The 23,877-nt window shown below is 38.5% G+C and overlaps 3 protein-coding genes across 12 annotated transcripts in view; 2 read left to right on the top strand and 1 right to left on the bottom strand.

Annotated features, from left to right (window-relative positions):
• ASCC2 (activating signal cointegrator 1 complex subunit 2) overlaps window positions 1-23,877 on the top strand; it is a 402,689-nt gene that overhangs the window by 219,260 nt on the left and 159,552 nt on the right. The window lies entirely within an intron of this gene.
• The window catches only part of ZMAT5 (zinc finger matrin-type 5), a 357,894-nt gene that overhangs the window by 109,317 nt on the left and 224,700 nt on the right, over window positions 1-23,877 (top strand). The window lies entirely within an intron of this gene.
• MTMR3 (myotubularin related protein 3) overlaps window positions 1-23,877 on the bottom strand; it is a 141,949-nt gene that overhangs the window by 58,271 nt on the left and 59,801 nt on the right. For all 10 annotated transcript variants that reach the window (XM_050806786.1, XM_050806784.1, XM_050806783.1 and 7 more), the window contains one exon: window positions 12,257-12,309. Coding sequence is in view for 5 of the 10 variants with exons in the window: in XM_050806780.1 (XP_050662737.1) it covers window positions 12,257-12,309 (53 nt within the window). In the remaining 5 variants the exon portion in view is untranslated. The remainder of the gene's footprint in view (window positions 1-12,256; window positions 12,310-23,877) is intronic.

A 23,877-nucleotide genomic window follows, 5' to 3' on the forward strand; every position in this document is an offset into this window, starting at 1 on the left:
CATTGTGAGAAAAATTGATTCTTCTCATGCCATGCAGAGACAGCTCCACGGACAAGGAACAAGAAATTAAGTTTCCATTTTAGACACATTATGTTTGAGAACCTATCAGATATCTAAACAAAGATGCCAAGTAAAGTGCTAGTTAAACCAGACTGAAGATCAAGAAGATAGAGTCTAGAGATATAAACATAAATGGGAGACATCAGTGTGTGAATGGCATTAAAGCCAAATGCAGGAGGAAGTATAAATGGAGAGGGTAAAGATGACTAAGGACAGGGGTTTTGGGTACGCCATTTTTTAGAGGCTGGAAGGAATAGGAAGAACCTTACGGTTCAGTAACAAACCAAGTTGGAGTCATCATTCTTACCCCTCTTCAAACCAAGCCTAACTTTTGTGATTTGGCCTAGCTCAAGAACTGAAACTAATGCAAAATCATCTTATTTATTCATTCTTTTCAATAAATATTTATTCAGTATTATTCAATATTTACTACACTCCATGCACTGTTGTAGACTTTGGGGAGACCATTGTGAACAAAAATTCATGGAACTTAATTTTATTTTTGGTCTTTCTCATTAGAAACAGATAACTAATGTTAGGCAGTAGGCAACTGCTGGAAAGAAAATAAAGCAGGGTTTGGTGATGGTGTAACAGAGTGCTATTTTAGATAGGTAAAGATGTGCAAAAAGGCACCTGTTGGAGTTAATTAAAAAGGAGAAGGGCAAAGGCAAAGAAAATGTGAGGGTATGACCTTATTAAAAGAACTGGATACTGTTATAAAGAACTTTTTCAAAAAAGAAACACACTGAATTATTTTTAAAAAACTGTCCTAAAATTTTATAAAAGGTATTTGTGTTTTAGAATAAAATTTCTAAAGATAGCATCATAGATACACTCAAACTGCTGTACCTTAAACAATTTAAATGGAAGTAAATTTAATGCATTTTGCAAAACTATTAAATAACAAAATATAACTCCAGTGAGGAAGATACTACTGTCAGATGTAGGTGGAATGTGAAGGTGAAACCCCCATACGCTGCTGGCAGGAATGTAAAGTGGTACAACCTCTGAGGAAAAGTTTGGCAGTTTCCAAAAAAGTTGCAGAGTCATCATATGTCCCATCAGTTCCATTCCTGGGTATATACCTAAGAGAACTAAAAATGTATGTCCACATAAATACTTGTACACAAATGTTCACAACAGCATTATTCATGATGGCCAAAAGTGCAAACAATCCAAATATGCATCAATCAATGAATGGACAAACACAATGTGAATGGATAAACAAAAAATACATACACACACACACACACACACACAAAATGTATACACAATGGAGTTATCCAGCAATAAAATGGAATAAAATACTGATATATGACACAACATGGATGAAAACATTATGATAAGTGAAAGAACCTGGGGCACAAAAGGCCATATATTGTTTGATTCCATTTTTATGAGATGTCCAGAAAAGGTAAATCCAGAGACAGAAAGCAGATTAGTGGTTGCCAGGAGCTAGGTTGAGGGAAGAATAGGGAGTGGCTGCTAATGGGTATAAGGTACCTTTGTAGGACGATGAAATGTTTGGAATTAGGTAATGGTAATGGTTCTACAACCTTATGACTATACTAAAAACCACTGAATTGTATACTTTAAAAGGGTGGATTTTATGTGATACGACTTACAGTTCCAAAAAAAAAAAAAAAACTACAGAGGCCATGTGCAGTGGCTCACTCATAATCCTAGCACTTTGGGAGGCCAGGACAGGAAGATAGCTTGAGCCCAAGAGTTCAAGGCCAGTCTGGGTAACATAGCAAGGCTGTCTCTACTGAAAAAATTTTTTTTAAAAATTAGGTGGTTGTACACACCTGTAGTCCTAGCTACCTGGGAGGCTGATGTGGAAGGATCCCTTGAGCCCAGGAGTTCAAGGCTGCAGTGAGCTATGATTATGCTACTGCATTCCAGCCTGAGTGACAGAGCAAGACCATGTCTCTAAAAAACATGTGCATGTGTGCACGCACACACACACACACCCCCCCCCAAGGTGAAGAGTAACAATATAATCAAACTCTTCATAAAATTTAAAAAAAAAAAAAAAACCGCTGCAAAAAAGTTACAGTATCAACCCAGCAGCAATGAGCATTCTAAGCCCCTAGACTATGGTCCCTAAAGACTAATTCCCACTTCAAAAGGAGATGGGGCATCTGAAAAAAAAACATAGCCAATTCCAGGTCTAGAACAGAAAATGTACAATTTGATTCTGAAACATCATATTAAACTGGAAAGTAAGAAACATATAAAAGACTACTGAGGGTAAGTCAAAAATAATTGGGAGTCAATTTGAAGAGACTCACTAGCTAAAAAGGAAAGAATTTGAGCAAAAATGGTTAAATGCAATGGATTGGGTTTCAGTATGTTTAAATATGAGTTCATGAAGAAACATTCTCTCTCACAAACACACACACAGACACACACACACTCCCCTACAAGTCACCAGTGGAAGATGTTAAGGAACTAACCTTTTATTTTTGAAAACTAGCAAGTAAGGGAAAAGAATCAAGTATTTATCCTGCCTTTCTTACACAAAATGAGCTAGTATAGAATCAAGTAGTTGATGAGGGAAGAATTCTACCTAATATACAAAGACGACAGAATTTGGTAGTATTATTTTACAACTGCTAATGAAATATAAAATGCAAATAATAATCTAGTCTATGGAAAACTACAGGAAAATAACCCCTATTCTTTAAGTAAATAGCAAAACAAAAGATCGACATAGAAGGGAAACCTACAGAATTAAAAGAGACTTAAGTGATGTCACTTAAGTGACTGCAATATATAGATCTTATTTGGATCCTTATTCAAAGTATAAGTTGAGCCATCTATTAGGGAAATCTGACCACATACTAAATATCTGATGATATTAAGGAATTATTAATTTTCTATATGATTGACAATGTTAGTGTGGTTATAGGTTTTTGTGTGTGGTTATGGGTTTTTAAAAATAATTTATCTTTTAACTATAAAATACATAAAGTTATATACCAAGGAGTAGGCAGAATGAGTAGGAGTACCTCTGAAATAAGATGGGTCATGACTTGGTAACTTTCAAAGACCAGTGAGATAAGTTAATGGAGATTTATTAAACGATTTTCTCTACTTTAATATATTTGAAATTTTCACATAATAAAGTTTTTTTTTTAACCATAATGGCAATTCTTCTACCTCAAAACCTCCAGTTATTGAAGAATTAAAGAGTCAGAGTTTAAGCTGTCATAACACCATTGTTTATACAGTAAGCCTATCAATATGCACTGCTATGTCCTTCAGTTTTTCAGAGAAAAACTCACAAGTATCCCAGATGTCCCAACTAAAATGTATTCATCTGCAGTGACACTGAACTAGAAATCAAATTCCAATTGCAAAATAAACTCTCAATCTGCAGTCACATTATTTTTATATATATACACATATATATATACATATATATATATACACATATATATATATACACACACACACATAAGCTACCTTCCCAGTCGAATCTAATTTGTTTCGCTTTGTTTTTGAGACAGAGTCTCGTCTATCACTCAGGCTGGAGTGCAGTGGTGCGATCTCTGCTCACTGCAACCTCTGCCTCCCGAGTTCAAGTGATTCTGGTGTCTCAGCCTCTCAAGTAGCTGGGATTACACGCATGTGCCACCATGCCTGGCTAATTTTTGTATTTTTAGTAGAGACAGGGTTTCTCCATGTTGGCCAGGCTGGTCTTGAATTTCTGGCCTCAAGTGATCTGCCTGCATTGGCCTCTGAAAGGGCGTGAGCCACCACACCTGGCCTACTCTAATTTTTTAATGAGTACAGAAATACCAAGACAGAGATTTGCCACTTGGCATTAAAAGTCTCAATTTAAACAAAGTCTTCACCCAGAAATAAGGCCTTCCATTTCTATAACAAATAGACTGTAAAATGATGTTCTGCCCTTCAGTCAGTCAAAATTTACCAATAATCTACTATGTGTTACACAGTATGACACGGTGTTAGCTCTGCATTAATTCGACTTATATACCACTGCAGAAGACAGAAAAAGATGGTAATAATTACAAATTGTGCTAAATGTGATAAAGTAAACAAACGGGATGCTGAGACAGGGACTGGGGATTGGGGGTACCAAAGACCTACTTTAGGTAAAGTGATCAGAAAAGACTACTCTGTGGGGCAAGGCCAGTTTCTAACATACAGAACTGCATGTGTTCCTCAGACAGGAAAGACCTTGATAATTCTGAAGAACTAAGAGGAGGAAACCATTGTAGCTAAACTGTACTGAATCAGAAAGAAGAGTGGCACAACTTGAAGTTGGAGAAATGTACAAGGAAAAGATCACGTGAATAGTAAGTTTAAAATACAGTCCAAATACAACAGGGAGCCACTGACAGGTTTTAAACAGCAGAGTGACATGATTTGATTTTAAGATCACCCTGGTTGATGTGGGGTGAATGGATTAAAAGAGAAAAAGAATGAAGAAGAGAACTAGGAGACAATTACAGTAAGAGACTAGTGGCTTGATTTAGAATGGAGGCAGTACAGATAAAAGCCTAAGTATGTGAAATATATCCTGGTGTATAGGTTTAGGTAGAGGCCTGGATGTGGCAGCAAAGGGAGAGTAAAGAATTTACAGTCCAGAGGAGATAAGAAAATAGTTAACATAGCTGAAAGTAAGAGGAAGTGCTTTAAGTATCTGAGAAAAGTTAAAATTGCTATAGGAATTTCAAATCCATAAGAAAAAGCCAAGATCACAGGAAACTGTGCAACCACTCAGAATCAAGTACCTGCTAAAGGTTCCTTTTAAAACTAGAAAGAGCATTAGACCAGTCTGGGTATTATGTAAAACAACAAACAAAAAAACACTACCAATAGCAGATGTGACCAACCCTTAGGAAATATTCAGGGTTCATTATAGCACCTGACTTGCAAAATGTGAACCCCACAGTGGTAGTTATACCAACAGCACAAAAGGAAGAAATTGAGTCATTACTGTTTAGTCTGATAAGCAGTGTAATACTTAAACTTTTTAGTTATACTAATAATGCATGCGCTCAGTGAATTTTTAAGATACAGTTGTAAAAAGTAAACAAGTAATATCATACACTGCTGGTGAGAATGTAAAATAGTACGGCCTCTTTGAAAAATAGCCTGAGAGTTGCTCAATTAAACACAGAGTTACCATTTGACTCAACAATTTTACTTCTAGGTATATATCCAAGAAAACGAAAACATACGTCCATGTAAAATCTTGTAAATACATGTTTATAGTAGATTTATTCAAAATAGCCCAAAGGTGGGATGGGCTATTTTGAAGTACTAGTACTTCACTTCCTCTTTTTCTTTTTTGAGACAGGATCTCACTCTTTGTCACCCAGGTTGCTGGTGTGCAGTGGCATGAAGATCTTGGCTCACTGAAACCAAATGTCCATCGACAGATGGATGAATAAACAAAATGTGGCATATCTAAACAACGGAAAATTATTTGGCCATAGAAAGGAATTAAGTGGGCTGGGCATGGTGGCTCACACCTGTAACCCCAGCATTTTGGGAGGCTGAAGAGGGTGGATCACGAGGTCAAGAGATCGAGACCATCCTGGCCAACAGGGCAAAACCCCATCTCTACTAAAAGTACAAAAATTAGCTGGGCGTGGTGGTGCATGCCTATAGTCCCAGCTACTCGGGAGGCTGAGGCAGGAGAATCACCTGAACCCAGGAGGCAGAGGCTGTAGCGAGCCGAAATCGCACCACTGCACACTCCAGCCTGGCGACAGAGCGAGACTCCGTCTCAAAAAAAAAAAAAGGAATTAAGTGGCCAGACACACTGGCTCATGCCTATAATCCCAACACTTTGAAAAGATGTAGTCAGCACACTACTTTTACCCAGGTGTTTGAGACCAGCCTGGGCAATACAGTGAAACCCCATCTCTACAAAAAACACAAAAATTGAGCCAGGTATCGTAAATAGTGGCTCACGCCTGTAATCCCAGCACTTTGGGAGGTCCAGGCAGGTGGATCACTTGAGGCCAGGAGTTCGGGACCAGCCTGGGCAACATGGCAAAACCCCGACTCTATAAAATAATAATAAAATTTAAAAAGATAAAAAATACAAAAACTAGCTGGACGTGCTGGCATGTGCCTGTAGTCCCAGCCACTCGGGAGGCTGAAGTGTGAGGATCACTTGAGCCCAGGATGCAGTGCCGAGGTTTCAGTGAGCCCAGATCTTCATGCCACTGGACACCAGAAGCCTAGGCAACAGAGCGAGACCCTGTCTCAAAAAAAAAAGAAAAAAAGAAAAAAAGAGAAAGGAATGAAGTACTGATACATGCTTCAACGTGGATGAACCTTGAAAACATTATGTTAAATGATAAAGCCAGTCACAAAAGACCACATATTGTATGATATCATTTATATGAAATGTCCAGAACAGGAAAATCTTAGAAAGTGGATTAGTGGGGGCCAGGAGCTGGGGGAGACTGAGGGGAGAGAGGTTGACAGCTATGGAATACGAAGTTTTGTTTTGGAGACAAGGTCTTGCTCTGTTGCCCAGGCTAGAGTTGCAGTGCTGTAATCACAGGATCACGGTTCACAGCAGCCTCGAACTCCTGGGCTCCAGCGATCTTCCTGCCTCAGCCTCCAGAGTAGCCAGGACCACAGGTGCAAGCCACCACACCCGGCTAATTTACTTTTATTTTTGTCGGGGAAAGGGGGAGTCTCACACCATGTTGTCCAGGCTGGTCCCGAACTCCCAGCCTCAAACAATCCTCTTGCCTCGGCCTCCCAAAATGCTGGAATTACAGTCATCAGCCACCACACCTGGCCTGAAAAAGGTCCTAAAATGGACTGTGGTGATGGCTACACAACTTCGTGAATATACTGAGCCAATGAACCGTATACTTTAAATGGGTGAACTGTATAGTATGTGAATTTTATATTAACATATCTGAGTTAAACTTATTTAAAAAAAAAAAAAAGATTGGTAAACAGAAGTTCGCTTTTCACTCCTTACTGCCCTTTAGTTCCTCTAAATGTAAGTAAAGCAACTGTTAACTATTTCATAAGTCTCTCCAGACAGTTCTCTATGCACACACAGTCAAGCTTCGCTTAACTAAGATGGAGACATGTTCTGAGAAATGCATCATTAGTAGATTTAGCTGTTGTGCAAACATCACAGAGGTATTTATACAAACCTAGATGGGACAGTCTATTACACACCTAGGCTATATGCTATAGCCTGTAGTTCCTAGGCTACAAACCTGCACAGCATGTTACTGTACTGAATACTATAGGCAACTATAACACAGTGCTCCCTATTTGTATATCTAAACATACATAAACAGAGAAGATACAGTAAAAATGATACAAAAGATTAAAATGGTACACATGTATAGGACAACGCTTACCATGAATGGTGCTTGTAGGACTGGCAGTTGCTCTGGGTATGTCAGCGAGTGGTGAGTGAATGTGTGAAGGCCTAGGACATTACTGTATGCTGCTATAGACTTTATAAACACTGTACAACTAGGCTACACTAAATTTATAAAGAAAATAAAGTAATTGTACTAAGACATTATGACAACTACAACTCCACTAGGTGACAGCTATTTTTCAACTCCATTTTAATCTCTACCACTGTATCTTGGGTCTGTTGGGACTACCACTGTATCTTGGGTCTGTTGCTAACCAAAACATCATTATGTGGCAAATCAGTGTACAAAGACACACATTATCTACCCCCCAAAATGGGTGGGGTGGGGAAGCCATACTGTAGTTTCTTCAGTATATATTCTTCAATTAATATAACAAATCCCTCCTATATCAGTATATACATATGGCAGTTTGGTATTCCATTATACCCCAATGTATCATAACTTAACCATCCATCAATTAGTGAGACATTCAGGTTGTTTCCATTTTTCTATTACCACCAAAAAAGCCACCATAACCACCCTTATCCATATGTATGCACAAGTCACTATTTCTGTAGCCCTAATTATTCTTAAAAATATACTAGGTAAAAGCATATAAATTTGGGGGAGGGGCTGCAGAAGGATTATTGCCAAAGACTGTACATACATACTTTTCTATTTTTTAAAAAAAACACCAACACATATTTATCAACTTGCCATAAGTTTTCAGTGTTCTGTAATTTTAGAAGTTAAAATAAAAATATGCCTAAGCATTGTCTGTATTAATTCCGAAGTATGTTTATACACATACAAAAAAATCACATAATGGTTGTTAACAATTTACCCCTCTAGGGAAGAGAGTGGGAGCAGCGACTTTCAGTTTTTAAATTTTTAAAACATTTGCAATTAGGATAACAAATTTTTCTACAAAAAAGCTTTTAAACAGAAAACCCAAAACTCAAAGTAAGTTTTAATGAAAGGTTTTCATTTAAACTCAGAGTGTTAAGGCAATAACCTCAAGAAAAACAATCAGGAATGTAAAGCAATGGCTCTCAGGGCTGCCATATACTAACTATGACCTTGACAGCAAATCATACTACCTCTCTGAGCCTCAGTTTCTTCATTGAGAAAATAAGGAGAATAATCATTGCATCAAAGAGTTGTGAGAATTAAGATATTAATGCATATAACATGCTTAGAATAGTTACTGGCATGTAATAAGCACTTTTTAAGTTAGTATGTACATGTATTCATATATATGACAACACACAGTTATATAAAGACTGTACTTCATTAAATGTTTCATTACAGATAATTTGGATAGGACAGTTTCCAACACTGTCTTCTTTTTGTTCACACATATGCACATGCACACTGTTTTTGAACCATTTAAAAGAGGTTTGCATACAAATATCTCTAACTCTTACTATTTCAGTATGTATTTCCTAAGAAAGATAATCTCTTATATAACCACAGTTCTAGTTTCAATTTCAGAAAATTTAACACTGCTATAATAACCTACCATATCTATTCCAATTTTGTCAATGAATCCAATCATATCCTTTATCCTTCACAGCAATATTCCCCCCTTTGGTAAAGGATCTAGTCTGGGATCATATATTGAAGCTATTTTTATATCTCTTTAGTCTCCTTTCATCTGGGGCACATATTAAACAGTATGTTTCCTGGCATCAAAATTAAATACATTCACATCTTTCTCTTCAAACCTAGATCTTGCTTCTTCAGGTAAGAATGTGGCTGGGGCAGTGGCTTACGCCTGTAAGACCAACACTATGGGAGGCTGAGGTGGGAGGATCACTTGAGCCCAGGAGTTCAAGACCAGCCTGAGCAACATAATGAGACCCCCATCTTCACAAAAATAAAAATAAAAACAAATTAGCCCAGCAAGGTGGGACATGCACGTAGTCCCACTTACTCAGGAGGCTGAGGTGGGAGGATCACTTGAGCCCAGGAGTTCAAGACCAGCCTGAGCAACATAATGAGACCCCCATCTTCACAAAAATAAAAATAAAAACAAATTAGCCCAGCAAGGTGGGACATGCACGTAGTCCCACTTACTCAGGAGGCTGAGGTGGGAGGATCACTTGAGCCCAGGAGATCAAGGCTGCAGTGACCCATGATCACACCACTGCATTCCAACATGGGCAAGAGAGTCAGACCCTGTGTCAAAAAAAAAAATAATAACTCTTTTACAAATTTACATTATGGCAATACAAATAATAAATGCTACTGAGCCAAGTACTATGTTATTACATTTCTGGTCGGCACAGTGGCACACGCCTGTAATCCCAGCACTTTGGGAGTCTGAGGCAGGTGGATCACTGGAGATCAGGAGTTCGAGACCAGCCTGGCCAACATGGTGAAACCCCATCTCTACTAAAAACACAAAAATTAGCCAGGAGTGGTAGAGCATGCCTGTAGTCCCAGCTACTCAGGAGGCTGAGGCAGGAGAATTGCTCGAACCCAGCAGGTGGAGGTTGCAGTGAGCCAAGATTGCACCACCACACTCCAGTCTGGGTGACAGAACGAGACTCTGTCTCAAAATAAATAAATTAATTAATTAAGAAGGATGACTTTTCCTTCTCTACAGATCTAATCTGCAACACTCCCCCACCCCCCCGGCTAAATGAAGATTAAGATTCCTCCAAGCCTCAAGGTAAAATAATCTTTCTTAATATATGAGAATTTGACAACTGGAACCTGCATGCTTCTCTCAGCTCCATCATCAGTACTGCCCCATGATATGACTTCTCAGAAATCTTTACAGAAACAAAGCAACATTTAATCTTCCTATTGAACGTGGAATCTCATCTTTCAGGCACCTGTTAAAGAGAAATTACTCAATTCCTTACTCAAAAACTAAAACTTATACTTGCAAAAAAGAATACCTCAAGTAATATACTGAGCAATTTGGACTACAAGGGCACAGATTACATATACCCTATGATCCTTCACCATACAGAAAAGTGGGGAAAAAACAGTAACCTAAATCAACAAGATTATGCTGACCAATCTCTACTAAAAACAATCTATTCTCCTCCCTTATTCTTATCAAAACAAAAACCCTAGTCAAGAAGAATTTATACTGAGAAGGCACTGGTATCCCAGGACTCTAGGAGTGTTTCCGTGAATTGACAGTTCAAATATGAACATAGTTCTTGCCTTCAAGGGCATTCCCAATCCTGTGGGGATGACAGACAAATATAACTAATAAGACAGAGTATGTAAAAAGATACAGAAATTTAATTCCATGGTAATGCAAAAAGCAGAGAAAGATTCTGAGCTGGACACTTAAGGAAGACTTTCTGGAAGACTCAAGCTTTTAATAACTGAACCAGCCAAATTTTGAGCTACCGAGACTAGGGGAGCAGGAATGGCATGGCAGCAGAGTAAGACAAAAAAGCACGTTGGAGAGTATCTGAGAGACAGAAGGTAAGTCAGTGTGGCTACAAGAGATGAACTTGGTACACAGTGAAAACAGGTGAAAAGCTGTTTGAAGCCCACCTGTAAAGAACCTGAAATGTTATGCTAAGGAATTTGATCCTTGTTCTAGAGGCACTGGCAAGGCAACAGTTCCTGAACAAGGAAATGATCTGGATTTAGGAACTTAAAACCAAGGCAATAACTTGTCTTCTAATAAAACTGTACTATAGTTCCCTAAATTAAACAGGTAGCAGAAACAAGAGGCAGTAAAAGATTTACATAGTAAGGGACACACAAAGGTCTATGAAAAGGGACAAGGTTTGGCAGCCATACTGGAGAAAGAACTCGCAAATTTTTCAGAACTTGTTTTTCTCATTAAAATTCACATTTGCACTACAGTAATCCCCTGCCTTATCCTCAGGGAATATGTTCCAAGACCCCCTGTGGATCCCTGAAATTACAAGTAGTACTGAAAACTATATATATAGTTTTTCCTCTACATATGTACCTATGATAAAGTTTTATTTATAAATTAGAAACAGTGAGAGATTAACAACTAATAACATAGAACAAGCAACAATACACTGTAATGAAAGTTATATGAATGTGTGGTGTCTCTTTCTTGCTCTCTCTCTCGATATTTTAGTACTTTTGGACATTGGATAACTGAAACCTTGGAAAGCAAAAGAAGACAAGGGGGAGCTGCTGAACTAACTCTAGTAATAAGAGGCTTTATTTTTCATATAGATATATACCAATTTAAGAAAACTCAAAACAAGAAGCAAGTTTGAATTTAAAACCTGGGCAACAGAACAAGTTCCTGTCTCTACAAAAAAAAGTTTCCAAACTAGCCAGGCGTGATGGCACACACCTGTAGTCCCAGCAACTGGGAGGCTGAGGCAGGAGGACTGCTGTAGCCCAGGAGTTCAGGGCTGCAGTGAGTTATAATCACCTAACTGTACTTCAGCCTGGGAAACACAGCAAGACTGTCTCAAAAAAAAAAAAAAAAAAAAAAAAAGATAAAAATAAATAAAGTAACAAAAACTGGAGATTGATAACTATTTTAGACAAATGATTAGTGCTGCAACTCATAAAATCTCAACTTAAATACAAGTTTTCCAGTACACTATTACAGTGCAATTATATATAAAAAAAGTGACCTGGTATGAGTCCTAGTGAAAAAAAACCATCACATGTAAGGACATTAAAGTGAACACAGAAAAACTCATCTAAATAATCATGAACATTGACAAACAGATCCTCAAAAATCAACCTGTAAATTAATTTTTCCTTGCTTCGAAACAGCACAGAGAGAGTATTGCGGGCGGGGCGGGGCGGTGGCAGGAGGGGAGAAACAAACTTACCAAATGAAGTTTGTCCCAAGAACTTTTTCTACTAGGAGGTTTCACAAGGAAGTCTGCAAAAGAAAAACCAGTAATTTTATAATGACAAATATCCTAAGAATCAAGTTAAGCCACTTCGATCTCCCAAGACCTTTCTCTACCAGTCATAATGCTATGACAATAAGATTCTTAAATTGGTACAACATGGAGTATTTAGTCAACCACAGATTTTAGAATGTTTAATTGCACAGAACCAACCCAGTCAAGCCTTAGCATGCCTTCAGAAATTGCAGAACTGTACAGAACAGAGCTTTCCAAAACCCACAGATAGGCTTATTTAAGTTTTTCCTCAGTCAAACAAGCATCATTTCTGATGGCTTCTTGGGTAAATCATTGCCACTACAGGAACAGGTACTTTACAAAACTAAAAAGATCACAGACACTCTAGGCTTGAACTTAGTTTAAGGTCTTTTGTACACATAATTGGCTTCTATCAAGGGATCTGTCCTTTTAAGAAAAAGGGTAAGAAGAATATGGTAGAAAAAGAAAGAATTGAGCCAGGCACGGTAGCTCGCACCTGTAATCCCAGCACTTTGGGAGGCCAAGGCAAGCCGATCACTTGAGGTCAGGAGTTAAGAGACCAGCCTGGTGAACAAGGCAAAACCCCGTCTCTACTAAAAATACAAAAATTAGATGGGCGTGGTGGCATGCACCTGTGATCCCAGCTATTCAGGAGGCTGAAGCAGGACAATCACTTGAACATGAGATGTGGAGGTTTCAGTGAGCGGAGATCGCACCACGGCACTCCAACCTGGGCAACAGAGCAAGACTCTGTCTCAAAAACACAAAACAAAAACAAATAATTCTTGTCACCACTAGGCAACAATCTGAACTTCACAAAATATCTAATCGACCTGGTTCCTTTGTGACAATTTCTCTAAAGTTGTGCAAACACGACTCATCCATTTGAACTGTTAAAATGACATGAAGTTGGCCGGGCGCGGTGGCTCAAGCCTGTAATCCCAGCACTTTGGGAGGCCGAGGCGGGTGGATCACGAGGTCAGGAGATCGAGACTATCCTGGCTAACATGGTGAAACCCCGTCTCTACTAAAAATACAAAAAACTAGCCAGGTGTGGTGGCGGGCGCCTGTAGTCTCAGCTACTTGGGAGGCTGAGGCGGGAGAATGGCGTGAACCCGGGAGGCGGAGCTTGCAGTGAGCCGAGATCACGCCACTGCACTCCAGCCTGGGAGACAGCGAGACCCCATCTCAAAAAAAAATAAAAAATAAAAAAAAATAAAATGACATGAAGTCACATAAATGAACAAGATTGCTCAGAATATTAAAACTCTGAAATTAAGAAGTCAAGGCCAGGTGGGGTGGCTCACACCTGTAATCCCAGCACTTTGGGAGGCCAAGGTGGGTGGATCACCTGAGGTCAAGAGTTTGAGACCAGCCTGGCCAACAGAGCAAAACCCCAGCTCTATTAAAAATACAAAACTTAGCTGGGTGTGGTGGGGCACACCTGTAGTTCCAGCTACTCAGGAGGCTGAGGCACAAGAATCACTCAAACCCGGGAGGCGGAGGTTGTGGTGAGCCGAGACTGCACCACTGCACTCCAGCCTGGGCGACAGTGCAAGATTCCGTCTCAAAAAAGAAAAAAAAAGTCAGTAAAATATGGTACATTATTAACTAAGAACCATAAAAGGAAAGCTAAATATGCAACAATAAAGTGTCTTAACCATCTTACACATAATATTTTTGTCTCCCCAGTAACTTTTAAGTCTTATAACTCAGGCCATATTATTCACACACACTATATGACAATGAAAATAGCTACTCATAATTTGCAACTTCAGAGACGAACTGTATTTAATATGAAGACCATTCTTGCTGTTAAGTTAGTTAAGTATTAAATACAACATAGTACAGCAGTAGTGTTGGGGGATTTGTAAATCTGTAGAACCTTTTCCTGCAAGAGTGTAATTCTACCCGAGTATTTGCATGAAATACATACTATTATTTTCCTTTTTATCTTTCCTTTGTATTAGAGCAAGGACATTATATTTCTTTTCAAAAATTTTATCTGGCCAGGTACAATGACTCATACCTGTAATCCCAACTTTTGGGAGGCTGAGGTAGGAGGATCACTGGAGCCAGGAGTTCAAGACCAGTCCAGGCAACATGCGGAGACCTCATGTCTACAAAAATTTAAAAAGCTGGGCATAGCAATGCATACCTATGGTCCTAGCTACTCAGGAGGCCGAGATGGGAGGATGGCTTGGGCCCGGGAGGTCAAGGCTGCAGTGAGCCATAATGGTGCCACTGCACTCCAGCCTGGCCAACAAAGTAAGACCCTAGATTGTCTCAACAACAACAACAACAACAAACAACAAAATAATGGAACAAAGGAAGCAGAGCAAGTTGTCAAAAATAACTGAAAAATTGTAAGGCCTATGGTAACTAGAAAAAGGATATCATCTTTAAGAAATGAAGGGGAGATTCCAACGAAGTTATCGAGCTATGATACGCTGGCTTTAACAGTGACCTCCCAAGTAGATGTACGTCCAACAGGTAAATCGGGGGAGAAATGGTTCAAGAGACAGGTCAAGTCGAAGGGCAAGAATGAACTGATGGTGCTAGATTTAATTCAGGAAAATCACTATATCTGCTGTAAAAGTTACCTGACATGTTCTAAAAATTACGTGATAATTTATTCTGTCAAAAAGATGAGACATCTTCCGTAATACAGAAGTGTTTGTGTAAAGTTTCCACAGGTGCCGATTAACTTCTAAGAGATGGATCAAACAAGTAAGAGTCAACAAAAAAAGGTTCGGGTAGGTGGGTTCGGGTAGGTGGGCTTAATGCTGGCAAAGACTATTCTTCCCAATAGCCACAATCAAACATCTGCTTGGTTGGAAACTAGTGTGTCACTGTGAAACACTGGAAGCAAAATTAAAAACTGCCCATGCCTCTTAGGACTATTTGTCAGATAAGGGCCATGTAGACAGGGTGTGGTGGCTCATGCCTATAATCTTAACACTCTGGGAGGCCAAGGTGGGAGGATTGCTTGAAGCCAGAAGTTTGAGACTAGCCTACACAGCAAAGAAATACCCCCATCTCTACAAAATAAAATAAAATAAAAATAAACAAATAAAATTAAATCAATTTTTTAAAATTAGCCAGCCATGGTGGCACACACTTGTCGCAGGTACTCAGGCGGCTGAGGCAGGAGGGTTGCTTGAGCCCAGGAGTCCGAGGTTGCAATGAGCTATGATTACAATGCTGTACTCCCAGCCTGCGTGACATTGAGATCCTGTCTCTTTTAAATTTAAGACACATACACACCACTTATTTGAAAGAAAGAAAAAAAAGGGCCAAAGTAGAGGTGAGTCTGAAAGAAGCTCTCTCGTACATAAGGTCTCCCATGGTACCAGTCATATATCTACCTCAAGGAATAAGAGTAGTTATGTTTGGGTAACCCTGAACATTCACGTATTTGTAGAGGTAGTAGAATGTAATGTGGTTACGTTAAATCTAAGCAATTACCTAAAAGGTAATAAAGGATGCTTAAACACATTAAGCACTAATGAACAGACAAACAGGGAAGAGGGGTGGGCAGGGTTCTTAGGTTCCGTCTGCAAGATGGGTATAAATAAATACACCTTTCTGGAAGTTACCTGAAATAAGAGGGTAAAACTTTTACTATCACATATTGGTACACACATTGTCCCATATGGATAGGATTTTCTCCATTGTAAAAGATAACCCTAGAGAGAGTAAAAATATACTAAATTATTAAATACTACAGTATTGGATACCATCATGCAGCTTTCACTGGAGAGGGGGACCTAACAATATACTCTAAGTCCCTTTCTGAAAAATAATGAGGTAATGACTAAAAGGAAGGGCACAGAGGCCCTAAGAAGGCCAAAAAGGAATGGACATATTTAGCACCTACACAGAACTGTTTATGTGACCATCGATGTGCCACCTAGCACATCAGTTTCAACAAGGGCAAAGAGACACACCAATTTGTACCATTTACATAATAAAAGAACCCCAGCTACAAAAACGAGTAAGTCTGAATCAAATTCATGAGGAAAAACTAAGAGGCTCTGGCCAGGCCTCCTAAAATGTTGAGGGGTACTGGGGACTAAAGCAGCACTTCTTTGGCTAAGATACAGGTTAACTTGAAAAAAACAATAGAATACTTTTCTACATAGTCCTGTCTTACTTTTCAAATGAAGGATAATTAAGAGTCAAAACCTTAAGAAGGCAATACTGAATAATTTTAAAACAATCTTTTCACTTTCATTGATGTTAAAATAGATTTTTTTACACATGCATTTAATATTAAGAAACAGATCCAGAGAAAAATTTGAGTATACAGGCAATATTTTAAAAATTCAAGAGGTACAAAATTTTAAGAAGTAGATTTACAACTGCCACAATTTTAGGTCATTTTTTCAGTTAGTGTTTCCTTTCTTATGTCTATTAATTTTTCACATATCAGAAACTAGAATTCTGTAGCATGTTAGGTAAGACCATTCTTTGGTGGGAAGATAAATTAATCATGAGCATTAACCAAAACCCACTGTGTAAAACTACTATAGCTTAGTCTTACTCCCTGCTCAAGTTTTCTAAAACCTTCGTTACCGAGGTCAACTATAAATGAAAATAGACAAGGAGAGAGTTAAAAGCATGGCTACATTCAGCTACTGTGGTAAGTGGTGGATGTTCATTCAACATGTTTTTCTGAGTGATGGGCACTATTCTAGGAACTAGAAATACAGCAATGAACAAAACAAAGTTTCTACCCTTACACAATTGCCATTTCAGTGTCAGTTGTGATATCCTCACAGGGCTCAATGCTCCTAGTGTGACTTTTCCCCTATTGATGACCATGCACTGAAAAAGATAAAACAAATGGTAAATATAAAATTTTGTCACTGTCCTGGTTCAAAGAGATCTCCAAGTAATTAAAAAAAAAAAAACAAAAAAACGAAAACCAGAAGCTATGTGTCTTTTCCATCTCTTTGGAAACATTAAGGTCTGGGAGTTTTCAGGCTTCCAGATGCAACTTCATGATCAGTGTACCGCATTTCTCTGCCAACTGTGGGGCACAGATAAGCAGCTAAAATATTATCTTTCCTAAGCAAGAAACAACCATCTTCTCCCCAGGGGGAAGAAAATCTAGTAAGTTGTCAGAATCCAAGCTGAACTCCAAGTGATAATCATTTCTGTATCAAAACACCTGTACTCAAGGCAGGTAGATGGCTTCAGCCTAGGAGTTCGAGACCAACCTCGGCAACATGATAAAACCATCATCTCTACAAAAAACCCACAAAAATTAGCTGGGCGTGGTGGCACATGCCTGTAGACCCAGCTACTAGAAGGCTGAGGTGGGAGGATTACTTGAGCCCAGGAGGCAGAGGTTGCAGTGAACCATCATCGAGCCACTACAGGACACTCTACTTGATAGAGTAAGACTCTGTCTCAAAAAAAAAAAAAAAAAAAAAGCAATCTTTACTGGTAATAAATCACTTGAACCAGCAACACTTAAGATAATTTCCACTATTAACAAGTGATAACTCTCTTTTAATAATGACCAAAAGATCAATCATGTATAATTATGTAACTACACACAAGGTACAGAGTATGCTGTTTATTCTTTTACATAAATTGACCTTTTTAATGTGGGAAAGGTTCTAAACACATTCTTCAAAAGAAGTTCTGCAATAGACAGAATCAAACAGTAGGTTAGTGATTAATGCTTAAAAATCACTTGTCTTCATTTAGAGGCTTTTCCAGATGTAAACCCCAAAATGTGAGAAAGCAAAAGCAAAGTAATTACACATTAACATTTTTAGACATTAGGCTGGTTGCATTTCACATGCACCTTATTGTTTTACACATCTCAACAGAGAAGAGGAAGCAGCCCTGATCATGTTCTCAGAAAAGATTAACTGGGAGTAAACCAACCTTAACACATTTCATTGGTTCCCTTTTAAATAACTTACTTCACAAGCATTTTCCTTTTAAACTTAACCCTTATACAAGAGATAGGGGGTAGGGGAATATCAGTCATATATAATATCTTTAGCACCAGAAGAGATTAAAACCAAAGATCACATGAAATCTGCTAAAAAGGGTAAAAATTAAATTTTTAAGAATGAATATAAAATTATGTTCTGATTTGCTCTTTATACTCCCTTCTACATGCAGAACACATTCACTTTATACTTTTTTTCTTTTTCTCGAGACAGAGCCTTGCTCTGTCACCCAGGCTGGAGTGCAGTGGCACGATCTCGACTCACTGCAACCTCCACCTCCTGGGTTCCAGCAATTCTCCTGCCTCAGCCTCCCGAGTAGCTGAGATTACAAGCACACGCCACCATGCCCAGCTAATTTTTGTATTTTCAGTAGAGATGGGGTTTCCCCATGTTGGCCAGGATGGTCTCGATCTCCTGACCTCAGGATCCACCTGCCTTGGCCTCCCAAAGTGCTAGGATTACAGGCGTGAGCCACCGCACCTGGCACACTTTATACTTTTAACTCAGATATACTCAGATATATCATTAACATGATTGTAAGGAAGTTCTTTGATCTATAAAGCTATTTTCTGAATCTATGTCCTCTACGAAACATCACACGGTAGGCATTATTTTACTATAGAACTTAAGAGTTTAAAATCTAATTTTATAAGGCAACATTTAGGTTTACCATCTGAAAGAAATGTTCCCAGTCAAGCACGGTGGCTCACGCCTATAAACGCAGCACTTTGGGATGCTGAGATGGGCAGATCACGAGGTGAGGAGTTTGAGACCGGCCTGACCAACATTGTGAAACCCCATCTCTACTAAAAATACAAAAATTACCTGAGCATGGTGGTGCGCATCTATAATCCCAGCTACTCAGGAGGCTGAGGCAGCAGAATTGCTTGAACCCAGGAAGCAGAGGTTGCAGTGAGCTGAGATCACGCCACTGCACTCCAGCCTGGGCGACAGAGTGAGACTCCATCTCAAAAAAAAAAAAAAAAAAAAGAAAAGAAAAAAAAAATGTTCCCTATCTCCTAAGGGGGGGAAAAAAAAAACGCTTATAATTTCAAAAAGGTTTTGAAATTATAACCCTTTTGAAACAAAAGGCATACTTAAGTCTGGGTTGTTCAGAAATCATAGAAAATCCAGGCATTCAAGCATTAGAAATTAACTGAATTAAAAGCCATGCAGAATCATTTTATCCAAGTGCCAGAGGCAGTTCAATATTTATAATTGCTTTGGAAAGATCAGAAAGACTAGCTCCAGCCTCGGAAAAGGGTTTCCTAACTTTGGTTCCTTTGACTATTTCCAAGGTCTACCTTTGGGAATTTAACAGAAGGCAAATTCTTGCACACTCATTCATGTCTTGCTTCTTGCTCTCAGTTAACCTCTGGTGAAGAGGAAAGTAACTACAATTCCTCCTGTTCTCCCCAACAGCTCGCCCCAAATCAGTGTCTTCAACAGCAATGCCTAAATCAAATGGAAATAAAAGATATTCTAGAAATTCATACTTCCTTATGGAAACTTAAATTTTCCTAATTATAATCTTATAATGACTTCCACCCCTCTTATACATAATTACATCTTAAATAACATTAGACCGACGACTCTCCCTCCTCCCTCATACCAATCAAAGAATAAAATCTTAATTTCATTTTCTTGGACAAAAAGACCCAAAATAATCAATCTCCACGAAGAGAAGTAGTTTTAAAAACAGATTTTCAATAAGTTTTTAATAAGGTTTAAATTAAGAGCTCCTATTCTTATGTACTCAACAGAAAACTAATCAAGGAGATAGGCAGCAAAGACCAGAAATGTGGAGTGTGTGCGTGTGTTTTGTTTTTTGTGGGTGTGGGTGGGTGTGGGTGTGTGGGGGTGTGTGTGTGTGTGTTTGGGAGGGCGGACAGAGTCTCACTTTATCACCCAGGCTGGAGTGCAGTAGCATGATCTCGGCTCACTGCAACCTTGCCTCCTGGGTTCCAGCGGCGATTCTCCTGCCTCAGCCTCCTGAGTAGCTGGGACTACAAGCACCTGCCACCACACTGGGCTAATTTTTGTACTTTTAGTACAGATGGGGTGTTTCACCATGTTGGCCAGGCTGGTCTCAAACTCCTGACCTCAGGTGATCTGCCCACCTTGGCCTCCCAAAGTGCTGGGATTACAAGCATGAGCCACCACACTCGGCCTCTCTCTCTCTCTCTCTCTGTCTCTGTGTGTGTGTGTGTGTGTGTGTGTGTGTTTTAAAGACAGGGTCTCGCTGTCACCCAGGCTAGAGTGCACTGGCATGATCATGGCTCACTGCAGCATCAACCTTTCGGGCTCAAGCAATCCTCCCTCTTCAGCCTCCTGAGTTGCTGGGACTACAGACACATGCCACCATGCCCATCTCATTTTTACTGTTGTGGTTTTTTGTAGAGATGGGGTCTCATTGGTCTCCAACTCCTAGGCTCAAGCAATACTCTCGCCTCAGCCTCCCGAAGTATTGGAATTATAGGCATGAGTCATAGCACCTGGCTGGGTTTTTTGTTTGTTTGTTTGTTTTTTAGACAACACTGGGCAGATTTCATGATAAAAACATATCAATATCTTTTTGAAAGGTGCAAAATTTGCACTGCTTATTCTAATATGCTTTGTTTCTAGATCTTACCATAAAAACACAAATCTCTAACCCTCATCCTTTTTATATTATCCCTCTCCCTTCACAGTTGCCTAAGAGGTTTCTTTTCTAGGAACACAACTTAATTTGAAGGCTGGCTTGCCATCAGAACTCATGAGTATGCCCATGTATAAATAAGTATGCCCTTCCTATTTTGTGTAGGTATTTGAGATATTAAATTATAGAAGACATTTGGAAGTAAACAAAACTCAAAAAATAACTATCAGTATCTCAAACCTAGCTAACCTGCATAATGCTTATCAGTATGTTTTATTTTGAATGTTAATGAATGTTAATGTTATTGTCTCCTCATCTGTAAACAAAAAGATTCTTAAAAGTTGTGGCTCCTGCCACACAGTTTTATGCAGAATAATAGGCATCAAAAATCGACAAGGACCAGAAAGCTGAATGAAAATGCAGACCCATCCTTTAAGCATACAACTTAACAATAAAAAGAAACAGATTTGAATTTTTAACTGCTGTCATCACAACTGAAAACTGTCCAACTCTAGCTAGCCAAGAGGTACATTCAAAGAGAGACAAAATTCAAATAGTAGAGGCTATGTGAAATGAAAACAATCCCCTCTTCTACTGGCCTAGTTAAAATTTGTATTCTGGCAATTAGGTAGGGGGCTACTCATATTTTTGAAAGCACGCCAGTAAAAACCCCAACAACCTCCAATAATCATGCACCACAATGCAGGCTCTGTTTAAATGATGAGCTCAAATACCTACTCTTTCAAAGCAATTCTCAGATTACTAAATGGCCAAAAGACCAGAAACTGTCTTGACCTGAACACCATCTTCAATTCAACATATCCCCAGAAAAGACCTACCTTTTTAAAATTAGTAATATTTATCTCATGTAAACTAGAGGAATACATGTGACTGCCATCCAAATACACACAGTAAGAAAATGAACTTTTTCAGCTAAAGCCAAAAAGTAGAATTCATCGACATGCTTTACTTAAGGAAGGCAAAAGTACCAAGTTAAATCAGAGCTAACAAGTAGTAAAAGGAATTTCTCCCCGTATGCTTTTAAGTAACTGCATTTAAATCAATGACTCATAAAAATGCAGACAGACCAAACCTTGAATTTAAAAAATTCTTACACTATCATTTTACTTAACTCCAGAAAACTGGGAAGCAGAGTTGTTTGTTTGTTTAAAAAAAAAAAGCATACTGGCTAAATTACTTTTCTCATAAGAGGAAAAACTTCCTCAAACATACAGCCTAATAGAAACCTATCCTCATTTATTATGGAGTATATACTAAGTATATTGTTTATACATCAAAAACTTAAGCACTATACAATTCAGCATTTAAAAAAACCAATCCACACCGACAAGTAATTGGAATTCTCAAGTTGCCAACAAGCCTGTGAATTAAGAATAATATTACATTTCCAAAGTCAATCTGAGCTACTTATTTTCCTTGCATTTTCCAACATAAAAATCATTTGTCAAAGGAGCTAATGTCCGAAAGAGGAGAAAGAAATAATATGTTTATCCAATCTCTCTGGTAAAATCAGACCTGTAATTGGATAACTGATTCTGTACTACTATTGTGTTTAGTCAAAACATATATATGTGTTAAAATACGGAAACATAAGAACCTTGGGAAGAACTTACACTTTTTCTTTTCTAATGATTTACATCTTCAACAGTTTCCTTACATCTAACCTAAACCCTATATTCTAAAGCATATAGTTATTTTTTCAATGGGAGTACTCTATTACCAGTGTTTCCATGCTGAGGTATATATTATCATTGGTGATATCTGAGATTAAACAGAACATAAACAAGTATCTTTTAAAAAACTATATTTGGGCTAATGAGCATTTTTAAAATTTTACCTTTTATTCAATCTGAGACGCCATCAAATTCAAGACACACTATTAATTTACATACCGCTAGGAAAAAAAAAAAAACTTTTCCAATTCTACTATAACATGCCATTGTCTTTAAGATGCACTCCCATTGGTATACAGATACTGCAAAAAAAAATATGCAAGTAGTACATTAATGAAAGGTTTGAATGATACTGCCCTAATACTAATATAAATTCTTCATATCCAGAAACTGTTACAAAAATCATTTCCTCAGGATTCTTTGTTCCCTCATTTTTCTTCATAAGACATTTTTCCAATCCATTCACAGTCTGAAACCATTCATGAACAGGCTTGACCTGGCGCACACGCAACAGGATCAGTCCTTCCCACAGAAATGATAAGCCTTTCTCTCGAGTCCTCAGCTACTAGCAGAGAGCTCCCCAAATATTCCTCGACCCTGACTGCTATTGCTAGCACAGGACCACAGATGACCAGATCACCTCTGGGTTGTCAATCTAGCACCTTTACCTCTATCCTAAACAGAATTCATCATCTGCCTCCCTCTCCTCTCTCTCTTCTCCCCACCACAGCTCCTCAATACTCCTTTGGAGCTCCTCACAGTTGTTCTAGGTATTCCAGTCTAGAAACCATTTGACTCTATTTCCAATGACAAAATCTGACACCAATTTTCACTGCTTTCTTTGAAATGCCTAATTCTTATCTTTCCATTGCATGTTATCAGTAACACCGCCACTTTTTCTATCAAATTGACTGGCAAACATGTGCTTAAATTTAATTAGACCTTAATTACTTTAGACACACACAAATATACACATACACACACAAGTTTTACAATTGACTTTATAACAGAACTACTCTGGTCAAATCTTTTAACACTCCCTGTAGTAGTCCTTCAATAGAAGTTTCCCCTAAAATTTCGCTCCAAAAAATAAACCCTCTGACATTCCATTTCCAAATTAAACAAGTTGAGACTGCTTTTAAAATTTTTTCATGCATGAATTTTTTTTTAACTGCTATTATCTTTGCCTGATTCCCTCATCCCACTTTATACACCTGGATAAGGCCCATGTGTCCTTCAATTCTTGGCTTGAAA

This window comes from Macaca thibetana, chromosome 10 (genome assembly GCF_024542745.1).
Source record: "Macaca thibetana thibetana isolate TM-01 chromosome 10, ASM2454274v1, whole genome shotgun sequence".
Lineage (NCBI taxonomy): Eukaryota > Metazoa > Chordata > Mammalia > Primates > Cercopithecidae > Macaca > Macaca thibetana.